The sequence below is a fragment of the Leptodactylus fuscus genome, chromosome 1 (genome assembly GCF_031893055.1).
Source record: "Leptodactylus fuscus isolate aLepFus1 chromosome 1, aLepFus1.hap2, whole genome shotgun sequence".
In the NCBI taxonomy this organism is placed as follows: Eukaryota; Metazoa; Chordata; class Amphibia; order Anura; family Leptodactylidae; genus Leptodactylus; species Leptodactylus fuscus.
The window spans coordinates 200,731,193-200,753,887 of NC_134265.1; the positions used below are offsets into that span (position 1 = coordinate 200,731,193).

The 22,695-nt window shown below is 41.6% G+C and overlaps 1 protein-coding gene across 1 annotated transcript; it reads right to left on the bottom strand.

The window, feature by feature from the left end:
* Positions 1–1,037: 1,037 nt before the first annotated feature.
* Positions 1,038–1,970, bottom strand: LOC142189617 (olfactory receptor 13G1-like). The gene has a single exon (XM_075262223.1). The coding sequence runs from the start codon at positions 1,968–1,970 to the stop codon at positions 1,038–1,040; it is 933 nt and encodes a 310-aa protein (XP_075118324.1).
* Between the last annotated feature and the right edge of the window lie 20,725 nt (positions 1,971–22,695).

Consider the following 22,695-nt stretch of genomic DNA (forward strand, 5'->3'; position numbering starts at 1 on the left):
GCTGCTTTATCCGCCTGTTTGGGGGAGATGTTTGTTTCAACTCTCCCTGGCGAGTAATTTTCTTAAGGGGGCTGTGAGACTTAAATTGTTGTATTCTACCCCGGTTCCATAATTGGATCTGGCCTCAGTCATTTCTGCTCTTTGTGATTCTCCCTTTGAGCCCTTGGAGGAGGTAGATCTCAAGTTTTTGGCCTTCAAGAACTACTTTTCTCTTGGTGATCATCTCTGCTAAGAGGTTGGGTGAGCTTCAGGCCTTCTCTTATGAGGAGCCATATATAGCTTTCTTCAATGACAGAGTTCAACTCAGATTTCTTCCAGGGTTTAATCCTAAGGTACCATCTTCACCTAACATCAATCATTTGCTTTCCTTGCTGATTTTCTTCCCATCTCCTTCCTCTGTGGAGGAAGAGAGTCTCCATACCTTAGGTATAGTGAGGTGCCTCCATACATATATCCCATGCTCGTTCTTTCAGGAGGTCAGAAAACCTCCTAATTAATATGTTTGGTAGGCTCATGGGTCTGAGAGCCTCTAAACCTGTAATTTCTAGATGGGTCAAGGAGGCCATCAGGATCTCCTTTTCAGCTCAGGGGTTACCTCCCCCTGAATTTCTAAAGGCCCATTCCACCAGAGCTGTATCTACATTTTGGGCTGAGACGTGGCCACTGGCACTGCCTCTAGATCAGATCTGCTCTGAGGCCTCGGTCTTCTCACCTCACGTTTGTTAAACATTACAGGTTAAACTGTCATGGTTCAGAGGCAACTGCCATTGGGTGTTCCGTGTTGGATTCGGTAAGGTGAGGAAACCCTCCCTAAGGGGGATTGCTTGCTACATCCCCACATTGTGCTTCTGGTAGGATGTAAGTGAATCAATGATTATGATTATTTATATGATTTTCAGCAGAGAGAAATGGGGAAATATACAATGCTGAGTGGCCTGTATATATAATAACTTGCTTTAATTGTACACAATTTTATTACATTGCTGAATGCACAGTTGAGCCATTTGCACGGATATTGTTCAATAGCCAGTGAGCTCTCACTTTAGCCAGGATTTTTTTCTGGCAAATGTTTTATTGATAGCATTGATCACCTCTTTGTTTCTCAAGCTATATATAACAGGGTTTAACACTGGAGATGCTATGGCATAAAGAGCAGATACAACTTTGTCAGCTTCCAAGTGTTTGCTGAATGCAGGTCGTACGTATGTATAGATCACACCACCATAGAAAATAGTCACTACTGTGAGATGAGATGCACAGGTGGAGAAGGCCTTCTTTTTCTTCTCTGCAGATTTAATTTTCATAATTGTTGTAATTATATATGTATATGATATAACAGTCAGCATGAAACATATCATTCCCAGCAGTACATCAGATGCCACAATAACAACATCATTGACATATGTGTTAGAATTAGCCAACTTTAGTACAGGTGGAATCTCACAGAAAAAGTGATCAATGATATTAATTTCCTTAAAAGAGAGTTTCAATATAAGACATGTGTGTGTCATTGAGTTCACCGAACCCAGGATCCAGGCAGTGCCAGCCAAGCATGCGCAGGCTGTTCTGTTCATTATTGTCTTGTAACGTAAAGGAAAACAGATTGCCACATATCTGTCATAAGCCATGACTGTCAGAAGAATCAGTTCAGTACTCAGAGCAGCTGTAAAGAGATATAACTGGGAAATGCAGGCAGAGTAAGAGATCTCCTTCTTCTCTACAATAAGTATCTGGAGCATCTTAGGGATAGCGGCAGTTGTGCAACAAATATCTAAGACTGAAAGATTAACAAGAAAGAAATACATTGGAGTATGAAGTCGAGGATCGACGCTAATAACTACAGTTATCAGGATATTTCCAGTAAATGCCATCAAATAGATCATGAAGAATATTGTAAAGAAGAGAGGCTGGAGATATGGATAGTGGGACAAGCCTACAAGGAGGAATTGCATGGACGAAGTCTCATTCATCTTGGACGTCATTTCATAAAACCTGGAAAACACAAATTCAGGTTCACAGAAACAAAAAAATATATTTCATATACAAAAATTGTTACCCACTAAATGCAACTAGTGGGATATAGCAAACTTTTTGTTCTTACTAACTCCAGAATCTATAAACTACTAATATGCAAAAAGATAATCCATGGAAATTATCAAGTCTGTATGAATATCTCTTTGAGCAAAATATTAGGTTTGTCATTAAAATATCTTGTGTACCTGGAACAACTTTTTTCACAGCAAATAACCTAGGAACTTTCTGCTGTCCAGTAACATTGCAAGGGTAGTTAGGCATTACTCAGTGCTTACATAACCCCTTCCCACTGCAGTAATTTTTTTATGCAGTTTTTACTCTCTGCTTTCCAAAAGCCACACATGTTTTTATTTTTTCATTCATACCAACACCAATATCATCAGCCGATCATAAGCCAACTTTCAAAGACCCATTGCATGTTATTCTTTTTGTAATAACTATAATTTGTTTTAAGTCTGGTATCAGAACTCTGCACTTTGGATTTGTGCATTCCTGTACCGGACTGGTACTACACATGCGCAAATGATCGTGACTTTGCGTGTGCGTGTTATTAATTCAGGATCCGGCTTACAGCGCATGCGCGTTAGTGACTAAGTAGCGCGCGCTGTTCAGATTCTGTTGGCTTCTCACACGGGTCGCACACTGTCTGAGGTCTGCTTCTTCCCAAGTAGCGTTTGCTGGCACCCCAGGGCGCTTTGTACTTGCGCTCACAGCGCTTGTTTCAGTCTCTACACGCACTCCTTCTCTTTAATTCTTTATACTATTTATTATGGTTGGTATGCATGTGTGTGGGTTGTGAATGAATACCATTTACCTCTTGGAATACTTACTTGTATGAATGTTAATTGCTATTAACCCCTGATGATTCAGGGAATGGTCAGTTATTGAATGCCCTGTTGAAACATGCATGTAGGGTTGGCTATGGATTGCATATAAAGTTTACTCCTTTGCACTCATTCATTTTGTTCTAGTGTTAGGCGCTCATATTAATGCTGGCACTTTTATTGCAAGAACAGTTTCAGATTGATATTCTTCAAATAGGTTACTAGTACAGTGGTGGTATATGCGATTCATCACATCTGTATTACCTCACTTTACTCTTTTACTGTCTCTGCTATTTCTTGAAGCATATATTGTGGACTGGGCGTACCATACCTTCAATACTGGTGAATGACATGGTTTCATTTCTTGGAGGATGCCGTGTATAATTATTTTGGTCGTTTATGTGTTTTCATTGACACGTAATAAAGGTTATATTTTAATAATACTAATTATTCCATTTGGAATTTGGCTAATAACTATAATGCCCAATCAACCATCAGATAACTATCCAACATCTCATGTGTTCGGCTGGCCTTACATAATCATTAGGGTCAATGCACAGTGAGTTTTTGGGTGTCACTTTACTCCGTGTGAACGCCCCCTTAATGTTATTTTGCAGCAGGAAGGATTCTATGCCTTTGTTGAAGCTTTCAGCTGTTGCTGTTCTGATACTGTCCTCTGTAAGTGAAGGGCTACGTCTTTCGCACTGCTCTGACGCTGTACAATTAGCAGAGGACAGTATTAGAGCAGCTTCAGCTGTATGATCTCGCAAGATCTTACAACTTTCAGCTGCTCTGACACTGTCCTCTGCTAATTGGACAGTGTCAGACCAACGCAAATGATGTAATCCTTCACTTACTGTCAGGGAACGCCCTTATGACAGTGAAAGGCTTTATTAACATACATGGCGCTAAAAATAACGGGGTTCATAACGCTTCAATAGTGGAGGTTACAAATAAATTTCAAAGTGCCCCAGGGTCTGTGCAGCAACACCTATAAAAAGGTGCAAAAAACTGCACAGCCCTGGAGTGGTGAAAGGTCGTCATTAAACATTTTTTTTTTGGTTGCTGTTCATCCACTATGCAGTCTAATAACCTGCGCTAATGCTAAAAAAAACCCCGCTCTTATTTAAAGCTGACTTTCTTGAAGTACTTGTTTGTAAAAAAAAAATAAAAAAATAAAAACATTTCCAGCTGGTCGCGGGCCCCGTACTCCTCCGGGCCCGGTCGTGGTTGCACTCTCTTTGACCACAATCATTACACCACTGGAAGTAGTGCTATAGTGCCCATGGGCAACGAAAAAACGATATCTAAGGAGTCGCCTGAGGGGTGGAATGGTGGGAGAGGGAACTCAATCTAGTGATATAGTTGAAGCTGAAGACAATAGGGAAGACCGGGGATGTGAGACCAGTGAGCCCAAGGTGCCCAGACCTTGTTAAAGGTCATAATGATGTCAACTGGATTTTCTCCAGTTGGAGGCAATGTGGATCCGGGCAGCTATCAAAATATATTTGAGAAACTTAAAATGGGCGTATTTCAAGTTGCAGGGCTTATGATTGAGAAGAAATATGGGGGTCTGAAATGGGAAAGGCTGTCCAAAAAGCCATTGTGCTATTCTATGGATAGCCAGCCAAAGGCATTATGCTTGAGGGCATGAGTACCACATATGGAGGGTGGTACCTAAGGTATTACAACCCTTAAAGCAAAGGGGTGAAACTGTAAAAATAAAATTATGGAGTTGGTGAGGGACCAAATATGTCCTATGAAATACTTTTAAAGAGGACTCCTCTCTAGTGCTCTGAATAAACAGTCTCTCAAAGCTGGTGGGGGAGATTTCCTGATTAAGTGGGGTGAGGGAACGGAGCAAATGAAAGACCTGTGTAGTCCTGAAAAGGTAAAAGTATGTGTTTTCAATATAAATATTTGGTGAAGGAAATTAAATAGCGAAAATTAACGTCCCTCCACCAAACCAACACCTCAGGGGATAGGACAGGATGGGAGATGGAGTTAAGAAACAAGGGTATCAGTGGTGAAATTGAACTTTGCAATCGATCAAACAAACTCTCCAACATAATTGCAACATATAATGAGTTAGGTTGGCAACTGCTGGAATTGCATGGAGAATCCTTTTAAGTCTAGTGTAATGGTGATGAGCAATGGAAAAGTATGTATAGCCCCTCCGATTTCAGTTAAAAATCACACCAGGTATCTACAACATTGATGGACTGTAAAGCAGAGTGGATCTTCCCTTTAGCCTTGGAGGAAAGCTTGTTTGCAAAGGGGGAAGGAGTGACGTAGAGTAGCATTAATAGTGTAATTGAACTCCCCACACCAATTATTTTAGAGACATACAATTCATTAGCATAGAGCTGTACCAATGGGTCCATACCTGGCAGAGGTGGTAGATTCCAGGATGTTGAGAGGATTTGGTCATTTTGCTACAGGTAATGCAGCTTGAGGATAATGTCCCTTGGCACATTCCGATTTTTAGGTCATCCCAGGGCCAGGTGAATACGATTTATCCGAAGCAATGTGGAGTTGGCCTATGGGAGTAAGGCAGTTGTGATAGTCTCAAGTAACGTGGTTATGGATTCTGGTAGTCCTCTGACACGGATGTTAGCCCTCCTGGATCTATTTTGCAGGTCTTTAAGTTTCAAATCAATGTTCTCAAGTTTTTGGGCATAGTCATAGAAGTGGGTTCTCTCCTCTTCTATGGGCAGCATGGGGGACAGCAGGGGACCCAATAAAGTATAGAGCATTCAAATAAGTATGCCCTAAGGCAGGGGAGAAGCAGGATCTCTTGGAGAAGCAGGTCCTGGGCACATAAGTAGAATAGTCTATAAAGGCACTTTACTTGCTTGGGTTAGAGGCAGAGTAACCAGGTATGCTGCCGTACGGGCAATATGATGGTTGAAAAATCAGCGATAAAAGGAAATCCAGCAAAAGCCACGATGAATATATTGAAAAAACTTCTTCTTTATTATAAATTACATCTTCTTAGTAAAAAAGCAATGGTACAAAACAGTGCAATCATGATGCGTCAGACTGACGCGTTTCGGACCTTTTCCTTCCTCAGAGTCTGAACTACAACTGTTAAGATCCCCACGCTACTTGTAATAACACTAATGAAATCACCTGTTGCTAATTTGTCAGGTGATAACGACCTTCCACCAGCTACAAGAAACGTGAGGATCTCAATCCACATCATGTGAAACAAGACAAAAACAAACACAATACAATATCAAAACCCAACACCCCACAGTTGTGTACATTTAAAACACCGGGAGAGATCTACATGTATACACAGAGATCTCACGCTGATCCATGTATGATAAAATAGAAATAAAAGCAAATTTGCAGAAGACTATCATATTCCTACTATTCTGTGATCAAAAGGAAAACACTCACAGTTCAAAAGAAAAAACTTTCATGTATAATACAAAATAGTAACGATTCCTGTATATCTGCGTAGTGTCCTCCAACACATTACGTTGCTTCGTGTCAGTTCCGCTGTGCCCACACTAAAGATGGAGAGTATGTATTCTCCATACCATACTGCGCATGCTCCTGTTGGAAACTTGTATTTGCTATAAACAAACACCATCGGCCAAAGAGTTGACAAGCAGAAATACTTCAGATGAACATAAGATGGAAAAACGGAATCACCACTGAAAAAGAGGTAAGTAAATTGAAAATATCCATAGAGACTAGGCTTCTTTAAAATTTGAAACATGCATAGAAAAGAAAAAATAATATATATAGATCTAGTAGATATATCAATGACTTCACATGGATTTCATAAGGTGATCTATTAGGTGATCTATGCATGTTTCAAATTTTAAAGAAGCCTAGTCCGAGATCCTCACGTTTCTTGTAGCTGGTGGAAGGTCGTTATCACCTGACAAATTAGCCACAGGTGATTTCATTAGTGTTATTACAAGTAGCGTGGGGATCTTAACAGTTGTAGTTCAGACTCTGAGGAAGGAAAAGGTCCGAAACGCGTCAGTCTGACGCATCATGATTGCACTGTTTTGTACCATTGCTTTTTTACTAAGAAGATGTAATTTATAATAAAGAAGATTTTTCAATATATTCACCGTGGCTTTTGCTGGATTTCCTTTTATCGCTGATTTTTCATGCATATCGCTCTGAGCCGAGAGAGCACATATTGTCCGGGCAAAGCCCCACAGAAGACACACAGGTGGCAAGAAATTCATCTCATGGAAACCGAGATTCAACTACATTTGGGCTGAGTATTATTCTTTTTCTTTGTGCCTTTTTTCACTTATTAATATGATGGCTGTGCCATGTGAGCGGGTGCCAGCAGGTTTTCTGGACTCTGCAGTAGCAGCCTGCTGGGTCTGTGATGTTTGCAGCAGGGAAGTGCCAGTGGAGAATTGGGTGAGACACAGGAGTCTGCAGTCCAACGCTAATGAAAGAGGCTGGAGAACTGTATATGTGGCTGAGCATTGATGCCACCAGAGAGGAGGTCGGCCAGGGAGCGCCCAGGTCACAGTAAAGGTAGCAAAATGGTGGCACTACACATGCAACAGCCATCAGGAGAACCAGCTACAGTCTAACTGTGGGTACCAAGAGGTGAAGACTAGATAGGGCAGGAGAACTTCTGATGGAAGCAGGTAACAGGGTGACCCAGATGGCAACCCCCAAAAGCTCAATATTCCAGGGTGGATGAAAGAGCCCAAGAAAGAAGCATCTGGTCCACTTCAGCTTCAGGCCAGCACTTTTTTAATCCACTATATATGTTAATAGAGTGCAGGGCACCACCAGATTCAACGCATGCACCATAATGACAAACACTTTTTTTTTCGGACGGTGACTCAAAGGTGAGGGAATGCAGTAGTTTTTTTCTATTGGAAAGCTAATTCATCTATCATTATATTTCTGGCATATAGGAGGAATCTGACCCACATATACAAACTCTATGCAGATGTTCCCCTTGGTCAGATTCAAACTCAGGATCACAGTGCTGCACAGCAACAGTGCTAAACACAGAGCCACGGTGCTGCCATACATTGACAATATGTTATCCGACCCAATTGCAGTGCAGCCGCTATATTGTCGCCATTGTCACTGGCAAAACTGGCCCGTGGTAGTTGGTGAGTACACAGCAGAGCGGCTCCTCGTATCCAGGCTCATCAGCTGTAAAACTTCATAGGAGCGCTTCACCTTACAGCCATGACACAAGGGTGGAGGAGTGGAAGCAAAGCCTTGATATAGTGAAGATGGGGGCAGGAAACAGTCAGGGAGCAGGATCTAGGGGCCGTCACAAACAGTTTGTAACTGGAACCTGATCTCGTTGCATTTCTGGACTGTTTCTTCCGCTGCTCTAAACATTGACCCAGTGGATAGTGAAAGCCATGAATTGTCCTTTTCCATATGTTGTCGATGGCATGCACATTTCTACAGACTGACATATCCATATGGCTGAAGTAAACCTCTATGTAGCCCTTAAAGCAACTAGAGAAAAGGGCTAGGACTGGTTGGCATGGTAACTGAGGGTTTACATTTAATCTGATTGGTGACTCCTAATGGCCCCTGATTGGGTTAAAGTTTGTATGGGAGGGGTTAGGAGGTCATATATATATGAGGTCACGTGGTTGGGCATCACCTTCTCTTCCGTACAGAACGTAACGAGAGGATCGAGCGCTTACCGTCATGGACATGGAGCGGCTCATTACAGACAGGCTCAGGGCTGAAGGCACTGGTTGGCTTGATGCCTTGGTACTTAATTTAAATAAATTAAGCTGTGGCCAACCCCATTTCACCACACAAAGTCTAATGTCGTTATTAGGAGTCCGTTATGCTAAAGGGGTTTTGAAATAAGTCCTACCAGTCCTCCCTGCCTGCTGTTTCTTTTACCATGTGTTGGAATAAAGGATGTTTTATTTAACCATTTTTTGGCGAGTGCCTCTCTTTACTTCAACTTTGACATTGTACTATATACATTTGGAGATTTGATTGAGGTGAGCACCACCTAGTGGATTGATATTTAGTTGCTTCAAGTACCATTATTGCATTGCAGATATTTTTGCCTGCATTTGATTCCTGTAAGCAGTACCATGGTGTTCTTCTGTATTTACATAGCCAAGGAAAGGCTCACATTATCCAACACAATATAAAGCAAGGACAGTTTTCCTAGAGAAATAATGGCAGCTAGGTATCCTCCCTTCGAGGTTGAGCGCATTTCATCAGTGAAATGCAGAGGAATCCAATAAGTGGTGTGGCATAGACTGCACTGCTCGCAGCTTGACAAAGTGCGAGTTAAGATGCAGATCTGCCAGATGACTGGGCACATATGGCTGTTTCCTGGGAACACATTCCCTTATAGATTACTGATGTTGACATCGAGGAGGAGGAGAAAACGGTTGGTAATGATTAATAACAACGGCCATGTGCTAGGTGTAGATGTGGTCTGTCTATATGGAAGATCATGGGGAGAAGAGTAGGATGGTCTTGATAATTTCCCTGCTAATGCCACTGCCAAGTCTATTTTGGCAAATGCTATGGTGATTAGATGAGCGAACACCGTTCGATCGAATAGGTATTCGATCGAATAGTAAGGTACTTGTGATATTTGATTCCAATCGAATACCACGCGCTAAACGCACTAAAAATTCGTATGCCCTCCCACCTTCCCTGGCGCAATGATCTCATTGTCAAACAGGAGGCTAGCGGGGAAGTTCAGTGCATCCCATTGCTGCAGCGCGGATGGGGCGAAAGGGAGGAGGAGGAAATGGAGGGTGGCCATTCCGGTGGGGGCATTGAAGTCATGCCAAGTAACACTGGCACACATGGCTGAATTCATGTCGGGGTGCTTTTCAAGTGACAAACGCATTGTCAAAATCCTGGAGAGCAACTAACACTGGATTTTTGCAATCCTCGACCCCCGGTATAAAAATAACATCTTGACTTTTATTCCGGTAGAGGGGAGGGCCAATTGCATTAATGATTGCCACAAGCAACTGGTGCAGAATATGATGGAAAGGTTTCCATCAACTCTCGTTGGCAGCAGAGAGGAGAGTTCCTCCAAGAGGCTAACAACTACCATCCGGTCCACACCCACCAGGGGCACACTCTCCAAGGTCTGGGACACATTAATGGCACCCCCTCGCCAAACTACCGCCACTGAGGGGCCTAGTGTCACCAGGAGGGACAAGTATAGGCGCATGTTGTGGGAGTACCTGGCTGACCACTGCCCTGTCCTCTCCGATTCCTATGTGCCCTACACTTATTGAGTCTCCAAGTTAGATTTGTGGCTAGAACTTGCACTTTACGCCTTGGAGGTCCTTTCCTGCCCTGCCGCCAGCGTGCTATCAGAAAGGGTCTTCAGCGCAGCCAGTGTCATCATGACAGATAAGCGCAGCCAGCTGTCAGCTGACAGTGCTGACTGGCTGACTTTCATCAAAACGAACAGTCACTGGATTAACCCATCATTTACATGTCCACCAGTGTCAAGCACCCCAACATGAAGTTCAATGTGTGTGCTCAACCTCTCCAGTTCCTCTTCCTCCTCCTCATACTCCTCCACCATCAGCGTTGCACAATTCTGCTCCTACTAGGCTCAATCCACCCTAATTCCCCCAAACTCTGCTGGTTAGAGGCTCCACTCACCGAAAAGGACAAAAACTAAGCTGGTTACAGGCTCCACTTCAAAAACAGGGCCAAAAACTAAGCTGATTACAGGCTCCACTCCAAAAACAGGGCCAAAAACAAGTTGGTGATCCATGTGTTTGTGTGTGTGCAGTGCAAGTGTCTATGCATGCAGTAGTTGTGTGTGCTCTGTTCCTCCTTGTGTATAGTGTGCATCCATCCGAGTGTGTTTGTGTGTCTAGAGTGGTCTGGTGTTTGTGTGGTGTCTTGTAGCATTTGTGTGGTGTTGTGCTAGTGGGTTGGTGTATGTGTGCTGTTTATATGGTGCTTGCTAAATGTTTGTGTTTTGTGTGTGGTGGTGCAGCCCTTTTAGCAGCGACTCTTTGGCGCCGTCGCTATAATCCGTCTCTGTCAGTCACAACTGTTGTTTTTCCCTCAGCACTTTCACTTTCACATTTCCCCATTATATGTATAGGGCCTAAATTCGGGGACCCAAATCTCATGACGGGGGGACACTAGCGAGATGTAATGTGCGCAGTATTCTGCTCCTGTGGGTGGAGAGGGGGCGTGCCAAATTCACCCAAATCGGGTGAGAAATGTGGATTTGTATAGAGCAGACTACTACAGAGTTTGAGTATTATATATATACCGGTAGATTAAAATACAGCATGTGTTTGAAATAATATAAGTCCCTAAATAAATGTGAATTGCACATTTAAATTTGTATGCCATACTCTACGCTGTTTGCTGCATGTATAATTTTACTATAGTTATCTGATATTGATTATTCAATCCAAATAATTTAACTTTATTTCAATATTATATATTAAAGTTTTCTGTCTACTTGATTATATGAGTTATTATAATTACATATTAATGAAGGTGCTTTGACTTAAGCCATTGGGGCTAGAACATCTGGATTAAATATACCCAGATCATTTTTACAGTAGTTACGTATATAACTGCAGGAATTTATCAACTCTTTTATAGCAGATTTATGGTCAGGTTTGCACAAAAATTTGGAAATTGTAAGGGGTATGTGCTGCTCTTATCACTTTTTAGAAAAGTGCGTTGGGCCAGAAAACTGATGTAAGTTATACCTAGCTAGCATAGATATCACACCTCATACCTCACACTACAATCATTGAAAGGTATTCAGTACATTGAATTCCCATCTACTCCCCCAAGAGCAAAAGAATAAAAATCATTGCTCTTGAACAACTGGCTCATAGAATTTTTTGAAACTTTTTTTTTTAAAGTGTGTAAAACGTATTGTTAAACAGTGATAGATTATCTATTAAATTTAAAAATTTGGTCAAAAATCTTTCTGTATTATACACGCTAATATACTTAATAATAATACTACTACTAATAATAATTATAATTAGTAATAATAATAATAATAATAATGATAAATAAATCCTTTCAGAATATCAGCATCCATGTTAAAATCATTACTTATCAATAATGTTATTGAAACTCCCTTGGAAATTGTGATTCCGATGTTATTTTGTTAATAAAATAATTTTTCAAAAAGTCTTATTATGGATGCTACTTGTGATGAAGAATATTATGAAACATTGACTTACCTTTATCTTTCTGAGATTTTCACTTGTCCCTCTGAAAAAAGAAGAAGATGTTAAATTTATAGACATTCTATATTGATGAATACGTAGAAGATAATTCCTTAGTGGTTCCTCCATGTCTTTCTATGTGAATTGGGAAAAAGAACCAAATACATTTATAATAATAATAATAATTGACCAATGTTATTCTCCAGCATCATTTATTGTTGCATAAGACAGGGAATTACATAGTGCCCATAAGTGCTTGAAGGACAACATATTTATTTTCTGGACGCAAAGCACACAATTAAAAATGACGGTCTTTAGAGACATTTGTGTCTTATGCAATGCAGCCATCCGTATGTGTAACAGTTTGTTAATGCTATTAGTACTATACAGGCCTGTGCAGACTGTTTATTAATGTTGATATATTTTCTTTGGGCTATATCAGAACAAGAACTGGACAAGTTACCTGCAATCTCTCCTGAATTACAAAACATATGCTATACCGTAATTGGTGGGATATTATATATATTACATACATATTAATTTACAGCCTTATGTTGGGTTGAAGTAAAATATATATTGATACTTGTTTAATTTTATTATATGTGGCTGTTTACGTGAAAAGGGCCCAGATCGTCGATTTAATTTGTCACTTTAATTCTAACGAAATCTGCACCAAAAGTGTACAAATTCTTAAAAGTCTCAACAAATTTGTAAACTTGACATATTTTTAAATAAAATTTTTGCATAAAACAAAATTGTGATTTTTTTTACCCAAATATGTTTTGGACTATTTTCTCTATAATTAGTATCGACGATCTGGGCCCTTTTCACGTAAACAGCCACATATGGATGCATAGGCCAGATAAGAAGCTACACACTACCTATCTTTCTGTGTTCTGTGTCATGAACCACTAGTGCATGTGGTGGGGGCTAGGAGTCTACCCTGGCATAGGAACCCACAATGGGACAGTGGCCCACCTGCTCCCCTGTGGCCCAGTCTGAGTGTTGACGTGAAGGAAAAGCATCAGTGAATATAGCATACTGTAGCCATTTCATTACATATGTGTTTGAAATAATATAACTCCATAAAGAAATATGAACAGTTCAATTAAATTTGTATACATGCTGAATATATATAATATGCTTTAACAACCAAGTCTTTATCAAAACAATCTTAAACTACTGTATAAGGTTTTTTTTTAACCAAACCAAACAAATGGAGATTTGTTCAGATGAACTAAAATGACCATCATATTATACTCGAGCCTCTTCAGACCCATAAAAATACATAAAAGAAAATGTATACTCACCTTCTGTTACCTATTTTGGGCCTCCTAGTGGCCTCCCTTGGATCATCCCCTGATGAATCACAGAATACTGGTGACAAAATGCGTAGGCTGACAAATAGAGGTGACATTATGAAGAGGGACAGCTGTGGGCTTCCCTTGTAAGGGCGGGAGCTTTTCTTGGGGTTAGGGATTGTATAGATATACGAGGGTATTTTCCGACCTCCACATGTAGATGGCAACACTCATCAACCGAAGTTGGGGAATGTGTTCGCACATGCGTTGGAATATACTCACAAAAATTTCAGTCATTTTGCACCAGCGTTTTTTTCTTTGATAGTCATTGAAGTGAGTCGATGCGAGTGATTTTGTGAAAATAGATACAATCGAATATCAAGCTGTCATTAGATATTTGGTTTAGAAAGGCAATTCGCCTTTGCAAATTAAAGACGAGTTAGATGCTGTGTACAGGGACTCTGCACCATCATGTACCACTGTCAAATTTTGAGCAGCTGAATTTAAACATGGCCGTACTAGCTTGGTTGACGATGAACGTTCATGTTGACCAAAAACTGCAACCACGAACGAAAACATTGCTCAAGTTCACCAAATAGTGCTAGAGAACCGTTGAATGATGGTTAGAGAGATAGCAGAGGCTATGAGCATATCGAAAAAACGTGTTTGCCACATATTGGTTGAAAATTTAGGGATGAGAAAATTCAACGCGTGATGGGTGCAGCGATTGCTCACTCTGGACCAAAAACGTGTTCGGATGAAAGCTCTGTTGGCACAGTTTAGGCGCAATAAATCAGAGTTAATTACTGTGGATGAAACTTGGATACATCATTACACCCAAGAAACAAAAACACAGTCAAAACAGTGGACTGCTAAAGAAGAAATGGCTTCAAAAAAGGCAAAGACCGTTCCTTTGGTTGGGAAAGTGATGGCAGCTGTTTTCTGGGTTAGTCATGGAGTTAATAGATTTTCTTGAAAAAGGAAAAACTATTACTATTACTTGACAAGCTGAAAGCGGAAATTGAGGAAACATGGCCCCATTTGCAGAAGAAGAAAATTCTGTTACACCATTATCATATGGTCAGTAGACAACTATATGTTAAAGGGGTTCTCCCATGTCAGCCTTTCAGCCAGGCTGCATGCAGTGTCTGCTTCTCACTTCCTGTATTTCTCTCCCTCCCCCACCCCCTGCTGAACAGAACATAGAACACTTCTGCAAGTCAGATAATCTGCAGACTCTTGTACAGAACAAACAAAGTGTTATCTATGTGTTTACATAGAGAGATAACAGACTGGTGTTTGTCAACAATGAGGAGTTTGTATGTTCTTCTTGTGTTTGCATGGATTTCCATCCCATATTCCAAAGACATACTGATAGGGAAAAAATGTACATTGTGAGCTCTATGTGGGGCTCACAATCTAAATTTAAAATAAATAAATAAATAAATAAATAAACATTTATATCACATAAAAGACCTTCTTACAAAATATGCCTCTACGTAGACTTTATTTTAAACATTGGGAGCTCTCATCTCACGTTCACACGTGAAAAAAGCCTAGCTGATTTTGTCACTGATTTTTCAGCGTCGCTTTTTTTGGAGACTGTTTTTTGCATTGGACGCTGTTTTTGACACTGTTTTTGATGCTTTTTCGGTCGCTGTTTTTTTGAAGCTTTTTTTTTTTTAGCACTACAAAAAAGTACATGATAAAAAAACCGCTAGAGGTTTCAGTCGCTGTTTTTGCCAAAACAGCTGCAAAAATAAGCGACCAAAAACCGCTAGCGGTTTTTTCAGTGCCCCATAGACTCCAATTCATTTTTTCAGGCATTAAACGCGTGAAGAAAGGTCATGTCGCTTCTTTTTCTGCTAGCAAAAAAAGCTAGCAATAAAAAAAAGCTAGCAGAAAAAAAAAGCTAGCAATTCACATAGGGCTACATTTTATGGAGGCTGATTTGGCTGCGAAATCAGCTGTCAAAATCAGCGTCCATGTCCCCGTGTGAACTATAATTAGGAGCATTGAATTTCCCCATGGTGGAACTATTAAAGGAGTATCTCATCTTATCTTATATGAACCAGTGGGGGCAGAAGGGCCCATTAAGCTACATCACGTGACCATTAGTTAAAACTGTATAGACGATTTTCAGTGAAATCTGTGGAGGAGACTCTGATGCAGATGTGAACCTAGCCTAATTTAGATGAGCAGTGTGGATTTGAAGCCTAATATTGGTTGGCTGAGCCTCATCCAGTCAGTTCCAGGATCGTTTTCATTCATTACTCAGCACAGGACTGACTGTGAATGATGGGGTGCAGAAGAGAAGTTCGGCAAGTGACAGGCAGAAAAGGGCAACACAAGAGAGGACTGATTGAGGCATCTTATTATATTATTGTACACAGTGGCGTAACTAGGAATGGCGGGGCCCCGTGGCGAACTTTTGAAATGGCCCCTCCCCGACCGACGCCGAAGACCTCGAACGACCCCTCCTACGCATTCCTGCGCACTTTATTATGCCCCATAGTGGCCCCTTCACACAGTATTATCCCCCATAGTTGCCCCTGCACACAGTATTATCCCCCATAGTGGCCCCTGCACACAGTATTATCCCCAATAGTGGCCCCTGCACACAGTATTATCCCCAATAGTGGCCCCTGTACACAGTATTATCCCCAATAGTGGCCCCTGAACACAGTATTATCCCCCATAGTGGCCCCTGCACACAGTATTATATCCCTTAGTGGCCCCTGCACACAGTATTATGCCCCTTAGTGGCCCCTGCACACAGTACTATGTCCCTTAGTGGCCCCTGCACACAATATTATCCCCAATAGTGGCCCCTGCACACAGTATTATCCCCCATAGTGGCCCCTGCACACAGTATTATCCCCAATAGCGGCCCCTGAACACAGTATTATGTCCCACTGTGGACACCCATAAACAATTATTATACTCTGGGGTCTTTTCAGGCCCCAGAGTATAGTAATCGGAGACCCAGGGGAATAAAAAAGTACTGTTTCTTACCTGTCCCCCGGCTCCTACGCTGTCGGCCTCCGCTGCCGTCCTTCTTCAATGACATCGGACGTCACATGACCCGGGAAGCAGGCCGGGTTCATGTGACATCAGAGACTTCAGACAAATAGGAAGGAGGCCTGGCCAGGATCGTGGAGGTAAGTAACAGTGTTTTTTATGTTTCTTACCTCTCCTGGTCCGCCAATCACTATACTCGGGGGTCCGAAAAGACCCCCGAGTGTAATGATAGCAGTGGTAGCGGCTGTCACCGGGCCCCTAATGTCCCGGGCCCTGTGGCAGCTGCCTCTGCTGCTATGGCAGTAGTTACGCCACTGATTGTACAGAAGAACATAAAATATGTTAAATATCTCAAAACAAAATGGGAACTTCAAACAGTTGCTATGTCCCCTACACACACACACAACTACACACTTAATAAAGGAGTTCCCAATGTCTGTGAACAATCAGAAATAAGGACCCCACCATTCATACATGTATTATGCCCCCTTCCACAAACTGCATACATGTACTGAGACTCCTTTCCACCCTCCATACATGTACTAACCTCCCCACAACATTCATACATGTATTGAGCCCCCCTCCCACACCTTTCATACATGCAGTTATCCCTCTCCCACACCATTCATACATGTAATTATCCCTCTCTCACACCATTCATACATCACCCCTCCTCACCACTCATACGTTTACTGAGCACCCCTCCCCACTACTCATACATGTACTGAGTCCCCACCCTTCATACATATCCTAACCTCTCCACAACATTCATACATGTATTGAGCCCCTGTCCCCACATCTTTCATACATGTAATGATCCCTCCCATACTCCATTTATACATGTACCGATCCCCCTCCCACACAATTCATACATGGATTGATCCACCTCCGACACCATTCATATATGTAGTTATCCCTCTCCCACACCATTCTTACATGTACTCAGCCCCCCTACCACACCATTCATATATGATCTGAGCCCCCCACACCATTCACACATTTACTGAGCCCCCCAACATTCATACATGTATTGAGCCCCCTTCACACCACTCATACTTTTTACTGAGCACCCCTCCCAACTACTCATATATGTACTGAGGCCCCTTCCAACTCACACATTCACTGAGGGACCCCTCCTATCCACTCATATATGTTCTATGGCCCCCTCCCCACCACTTACATACATTTAATGAGGACCTCCTCTTCCCAATCATACAATTACTGAGGGATCACCCCTATACACAATTACTGAGGGATCCCGTCACCCACTCATACATTTATTAAAGGCTCTTCCCTCACCACCCATGTTCCTACCGAAGAATACATCCAACATTGTTAGTGAATGTATATATATATATATATTTTAATGGTGAGAACACTGACCTATTCATCTCTAAAACTGCAAACATATGCCTGTGTATTATCAGGGGTTCATTTATGCACCAGTAAGCCCAAAGATCACAAGCTGAAGTGACTGACTCAGTGGAGGCACAGGTGGCACATGAATGTCATCCATGTACAGTATCTGACAGAACTGCCTAGGGCCCACCAGATGAAGTTGTTCTGGGGACCCATCCAACAGCCTCCTGATAATAGTCTACATCACGGCGTCACTGAAATCTTGCATATGTGCTGACTGAACTTCAACCAGTGCTGCGCATTACTGATTATTTTCCTTCGATCTTCCTCCCCCATAATACTGTGCATGTCCCAGTAGTTCCATGGCCAGGTCATGCGCAGTACTAATTGGGGAATGACAGCCATGGAGCAATTCACACATGCATAAGATTATAGTGAGGCAGCTGTGATGCAGACATAAAACATATATTAAGGGCAAAAAGGCATACATATGTCAGGTTAAAATGAAGTATAGCACATATATAAAGATATGACCAGGCTTATCACACATATATATATATATATATATATATATATATATATATATATATATATGTGTATGTCCATGCACATCACATTTATATTGGTATGTTTGATTATATTACAAATTGTGTATGACACTATAAAGCTATACCGAAATGTACAATAGCCTGTCATTGTCAACTGTGATATTCTGTTTTTAATGGACAAAAACAAAAGTTATGCTGACAGCCACACACAGGCCCATTTTATACCAAGAGTACACCCTTTTTGCATATACTGGGTAAAATGGGGGGCCTTAAATACAGACAGGGTATGCACCATAAGCTTTCCTATTTGCATAACTCCCAACATTTGAAGAACAGAAAGAGAGACAAAATGTGCTGAGCGCCACTGCAAATTTAGCCCCACCCACTTTTACATTGACTCCGCCCATTTTAATTCTTTCTTCTTCTTTTTTTAATGTGCCCCCACACAGTATAATCCTCCTATAGGCACCTTTACGTTATATGTGCCCACAAAATAATGTTCTCCTTCCAACTGCCCCACATTATTAAGTCCCTCTCCTAATGCCCCAGTTTAAACTGGGGAAACTAGAGGGGCACATGAAACTGGGGCAGCTGGAAGGGGATATTAAACAGTGGGGTAGTTGGAGGGGGACAATAAATTAATGGCAGCTGAAGTGGGACATTAAACTGGGGGCAACTAGAGGGGGACATTAAACTTGGACAGCTGGAAGGGGGCATTAAACCATAGGGGTAGCTGGAGGGTGACATTCAACTGGGGGCAACTAGAGGCAGACAGGTCCCCCTCCAGCTATTGCCACAGTTTAATGCCCCCCTCCAGTTGTACCCAGTTTAATATCTCCCTTAATATCCCCCCAGTTTAAGTGCCCCCTTCATATACCCCAGTTTCATGTACCCTTCCATCTCTCCCCCAGTTTCATGTCACCTCTTCATCGCTCCCCTGTCTCCAGCTCTCCCCCAGTTTCATGTCCCCCTTCATCTCTACCCCCAGTTTCATGCCCCCCTCCATCTCTGCCCCCAGTTTCAAGTCCCCCCTTCAACTGCCCCTAGTTTAATGTCCCTCTCCTTACTCTGCCCCTAGTTTCATGTGCCTCCCTCATCATGTTCCCCCTCAATCTATGGAGTAACTGGAAAAATGGGAGAGGGAGTGGTCTCAAAGTGTTCTCTAGGGCAACCCAGAGCTTAGTGAAGGAGAAATTATGCCAGTCGAATACGAGCTGTGACTGCTGCCAGATAACATTGAGTACAATCTGGAACTGCTAGGTTGCTCAGCTTGCTTAGGTTTGGAGATGGTACTTCTGGCAATCCGCGGTGGTTTGGAGGCCCATACGAATTTAGTAAAGGCCTTTGTGATGGAGACAAAAAATTCCTTTGGGAAAAAAATGATGATAGCCTGAAAGCAGTAAAGTAATCTAGGGAGGGCATTCATCTTTAGGAGATTTATAGATTTATACAACCCAAGCAGGAAAGCCCTTTAGTGTTCCATTTCATCAAATCTGATTGTAGGGTGCATAGGAGGGGGAGAAAATTAAGTGCGAATGTACCAAAGAACTGTGGAGAAGGACCCACAGGTACTTGATGGATTGAGCAAACCAAGAGAAGGGAAAGGAAGAGCAGAATGTGTCAGGCAGGGAAATGTTGAGCGTGATGGTCTTGGAGAGATTGATCTTGTAGTTGCTATAAAAGTTGGCATTTTCGATAAGTGGCAATTTCGTACAAGGAGAAGGGTCGTTATCAGTTGAGAGATAAAGAGCAGAACAGAGAGATGCATCTTGAGATGCATATCCCCTGATCTCAAACCCTGGATGTCAGGGTTGTGATGATCACAAGTAGATGCTCCATGACCATGGCATGAAATTACAGACGGGTGCCATTGCAGATGGTCAAGAGGGAGGAGAGGGTGCCATTGACACAAATTTGGGCCTGCTGGGTGTCATAGAGGGCGTGAATGCAGGAGAGCATGACAGAACCTACATCTACTTGCTGCAGTGTAGCTGCAAGAAAGTTCCAGTCAACCCTGTCGAAGGCCTTCTCAGCATCCAGGGAAAGCAACATCAGGAGAGTGAGGGATCTGCGTGTGCAGTGGATAGCAGAGAAGGTCTTCAAGGTATTGTCACAAGCCTCTCTTTGAGGGATAAAACCCACCTGATCCCGATGTACTAAGGTTTCCAGATGATTCGCTATACGTTTAGTGAAGAGCTTGACATTCGAATTAATCAGGGAGATTGGGCGATAATTGGGGCACAGGAGGGGTCTTTCCCTTACTTGGGTAGGATGGTGATGTAGGCATGGAGAAAAGAACGAGGGAAAGGAGTATCAAGGGAGACAGAGTTAAATGCTTTTAATAGACGTCGGGTTAGACCTGGGAGAAGTGTTTTGTAAAAACACACAGTGTAGTCTTGGGAGTCAGGGCTCTTACCACTCAGAAGTCCAAAGACACTTAATTCCAACTCTGTTTGAAAAAATGGAGCCTCTAACTGAGTCGTGTTCTCTGGTGAAAGGGACGGGAGCGCCGTGTTACAGATATATTTTGAGTCAAAGGGCGGGAGGGTCAGTCTGTTAGGTGACTGTGTGGGAGGTTAGAAAGCAAATGGTAGTAATCTTTATACATAGAGATATCACTAATGGCGTGGGAAACAAGGCCCACGGACGTTTTGATTGACATAATATGAAAGGCATCATTCCTGTACCTAACCACATGAGCAAGAAGGTGACTGCTTTATTACCCCATTCAAAGAAGGATTTCTGGCCTAATTGGCCAAAGAGAGAATCGATAACCTTTAGTGGTAGGTTTTTATGAAAAAGGTGGCTACCCCTCTAGTCTTAACCTGTTGGCTACTCACTGGTACTTTATATTATACAAGTGTAGGATCACCAGCCATTTGCTTACAATAAGGCCCCACTCTGCTCTTTTCCTTTTGTTCTAGTGATTGGTAAGAGTTCTAGAGTTTGACCCCAACCGTGAATAATGCAATTAGCCTATATTCTATGAATATACTTTTGGTGAAAGTGGTTACAAAAAATATTTTTGATAATATCCTTTCATGCATTATAATAATTTAATATTATAAAATAATACTATAATATTTTAAGGATATATCATTTTATTTGTAAATCTACATTAGCTTAAAGAAATTATTTATTTCACATTTAAGATCAATTTCATCATGTCTCCTGATCATATTTCTTAATTTAGCTGACTGTCTCTTGGGGCATTCAAAATGACTTTTCTTATTAGTAATAATATTATATACAAATGGAAAACAAAATTAGTCTCAGAGGGAAACCTAAGATTTTATTTGCACACAGAGCATTGGAGAAGAAAAAAACAATAATGTTAATGTTGTCAGTGTTTCATTTTGACACTCATGTAATGATTTCACATCTAAGTAAGAAATTCAGCTAAAGTAAGATAATAAGTTCTTAAATGTACTGTATGAACTCCAGAATATTATATGTAATAAGAAAAATATTAAAGGGATTATCCTGTTTTTAAGATTGATGGCCTATCCTCCCAGTAGACCATCAATATTATCTCTGCCAGGTTGAAGTCTATGGGGTAGCGCTGTAATACCTATTCTTGCCACTACAGTTTGTATGGCAAGTGAGCATCACGGCTCTCCCACGCTGCCCTGGAATTGGTATTTTTCTGTGGGTACAAGGTGTCAGATGCCTAAATATCTAGTATTGATGGCCTATCCTGAGGATAGGTTACCAATCTTAGAAACTGGATAATTCCTTAAATGCTTAATTGAAAACCTATCAAGCAAAACCTGAATATAACATGGAAAAATGATTAATCTGAAAAGGCACCAAAATTATATCTAGACAACGTATTATATTGTAAGGCCCTTTAGTGATATATTGAACATAACCTTTTTGTGTTAAAGTGCAATATTACTGCTGAAAAATGCACTTTTTACATATGACATTAAGCTATTTGGTACTTTCTGGGTAAGGCACACTTGCTAGAGCAACCATTTTCTTTTGTGGTTACCACCAAGTGCTGGCCCCAAAACAGAAAAGGAGGTCAGTTTTTAATCATCCTTTCAGGCTTCACATTAGTATAGTAACAAATGGTGAACCATTTGTTGTATTTTCTGCTTTGGATTTATCTTATCAAATGTAATATTGTTGGAATGTCTATGCTGCTGATGTATAATGAACAATGGCACAAATACAGGGGTAGCAGCAGTAGCAGATGCCACAGGGCCAGAGACATTAGGGGACCCAGTGGGTGCCTGTTTTTTATTTATTTATTTATTTAATTTTATAGCCCGTTACATGCTGGAGAATCCCCAGCAGGTAACGGGCCTTATTTACTTATTGATCTCTGCTCCTGCTCACAGCTGCCTGCACTTCCCCTTCTGTGGAAGCAGAGGCGGCTGTGATCAAGAGTAGGGATTGGTAAGTGAGGCTGCGGGCCGCG

Coding starts and splice junctions, on each gene's coding strand:
- LOC142189617 (XM_075262223.1), bottom strand. CDS start 1,970: ATGAATGAGACTTCGTCCATGCAATTCCTCCTTGTAGGCTTGTCCCAC.